The following is a 1,895-nucleotide window of genomic DNA, read 5'->3' as shown; positions in this document are numbered from 1 at the left end:
GGTTTACACAAAATATTAAGCAGCTTAACTGTTTTCAACATTGATAAGAAATAGTTCTTGAACACTAAAATGAGCATATTAGAATGATTTCTGAAGGTTCATGTAACACTGCAGACTGGAGTAATGGCTGCTAAACGTTCAGCTATACCATCACAGGAATAAATTACATTCTAAAATGTATTAAAATAGAAAACAGCTATTTTGAATTGTAATAATGTTACACAATATTACTGTATGAGCATGAGAAACATCTTTGAAAAACCACGTAAAAAAAAAACCTTACTGACCCCAAACGTGATTTACAAAAGATTCAAGATGAGGGAACCTTTATTCAGTACACAAAAACAATGAAAACATACACAAAACGAACACTTGATATATCTCTAGCCAGATAGCAGATAAGATTACTAAAAGAACAAACTGAAGTTGCATTAGCTTTTGTAAGAGGTTTCTTTGCAGATGTTCGCAGCTGAATCTCATCTTAGATTAGTTTGGTGACATCCTGACCCTCTGTTCTACTTCAATAGCTGATCTCAAAGCCTGGTAAGACTCTGCAACAAGAAGAAGAAAAACAATTTCAATGCTCAGCAGGAAATGGCAGGCTTTTTCTCAACACCCTCTCAAACCACACAATTTGTGTCACTTCAACATGTATTGAAACTCAACCAAGTTATGACATAAACGGAGATGTGTATGAGGAGAGGGAGTAGTAATATTGAGGTAAATATGTGTGTTACATATTCTGTGAGCAAGTGCAAGATGCTCTGGGTACCTTCAGAGGAAATTAATTTTCCCTAAATAAAATGTACATTTCCTTTCAAAAGTCTAGACATCTTTTTTTATTATTATTATTATTAAAGAAATGAATACCAGTCAGCAAGGATTCATTAAATTGATCATAAGCAACAGTAAAGACATTTCTAATGTTACAAAAGACTTCTATTTCATATAAAGGCTGCTCTTTTGAAAACAAAAATGATCACGGTTTACACAAAATATTAAGCAGCTTAACTGTTTTCAACATTGATAAGAAATAGTTCTTGAACACTAAAATGAGCATATTAGAATGATTTCTGAAGGTTCATGTAACACTGCAGACTGGAGTAATGGCTGCTAAACGTTCAGCTATACCATCACAGGAATAAATTACATTCTAAAATGTATTAAAATAGAAAACAGCCATTTTGAATTGTAATAATGTTACACAATATTACTGTATGAGCATGAGAAACATCTTTGAAAAACCACGTAAAAAAAAAACCTTACTGACCCCAAACTTTTGAATGGTAACGTATGCGTCTATTTGGATTACAATGAAATACCTTGCAGTTTCCTCATGAATGTGTCAATCTCTGGTAAATTTGCTACGATATCAAACGAGGGATATTCCATAGATCTTGCAACCTCACTGCACCCCTGGAAAAGGAATGAGAAACAGAGATGAACACAAAGCCCACTTATCCTATGACTCAACCAAGGTCTCTGAGCCGTTTAAAAAAAAATGCTTGTCTGAAGAAATGCATTCAGGGGTAAACAAACAGCAAAAGGCGTTTTGTAACTTGATTGCTACAGGGAGTTTTGTAACTTTTTGAGTGATAGTGAGGTTTAAACAAAGCCACCCACTCAGAGCAGGTGTGTTTATACAAAACAGGAAAGGCAGAAAGCTACAAACCTTCAGTTCTTCATAAAACATCTCCTCCATCTCAGACACTTGGGATATAGCCTCAAACGCTGGGAGAACAGACTCCTAAAAAATACGTACATTTTAGCGGTTTTGTACCACATTTCTCAGACTCTAAATAAATAAAATGTACACACAATTTCAGGACAGTTATTTAAATTGGATTCATTTATAAACCCACAATAGAAACTATTACGTTATAATAAATTGCTAT

General features: G+C 34.0%; 1 protein-coding gene across 1 annotated transcript in view; it reads right to left on the bottom strand.

Annotated features, from left to right (window-relative positions):
• Window positions 1–312: 312 nt before the first annotated feature.
• Window positions 313–1,895, bottom strand: part of LOC107722040 (kinesin-like protein KIF2C) — a 14,138-nt gene continuing 12,555 nt past the window's right edge. The window contains exons 17-19 of the mRNA XM_016530268.1: window positions 1,673–1,747; window positions 1,323–1,416; window positions 313–551 (exon numbers count right to left, since the gene is read on the bottom strand). Coding sequence (XP_016385754.1) covers window positions 487–551; window positions 1,323–1,416; window positions 1,673–1,747 — 234 coding nt within the window. The 3' untranslated portion in view covers window positions 313–486. The remainder of the gene's footprint in view (window positions 552–1,322; window positions 1,417–1,672; window positions 1,748–1,895) is intronic.

The sequence above is a fragment of the Sinocyclocheilus rhinocerous genome, unplaced genomic scaffold, assembly GCF_001515625.1.
Source record: "Sinocyclocheilus rhinocerous isolate Xijiao unplaced genomic scaffold, SAMN03320098_v1.1 scaffold484, whole genome shotgun sequence".
NCBI lineage: Eukaryota > Metazoa > Chordata > Actinopteri > Cypriniformes > Cyprinidae > Sinocyclocheilus > Sinocyclocheilus rhinocerous.
Note: the sequence above shows the minus strand (reverse complement) of the source record. Positions and strands in the feature narration are given on the sequence as shown.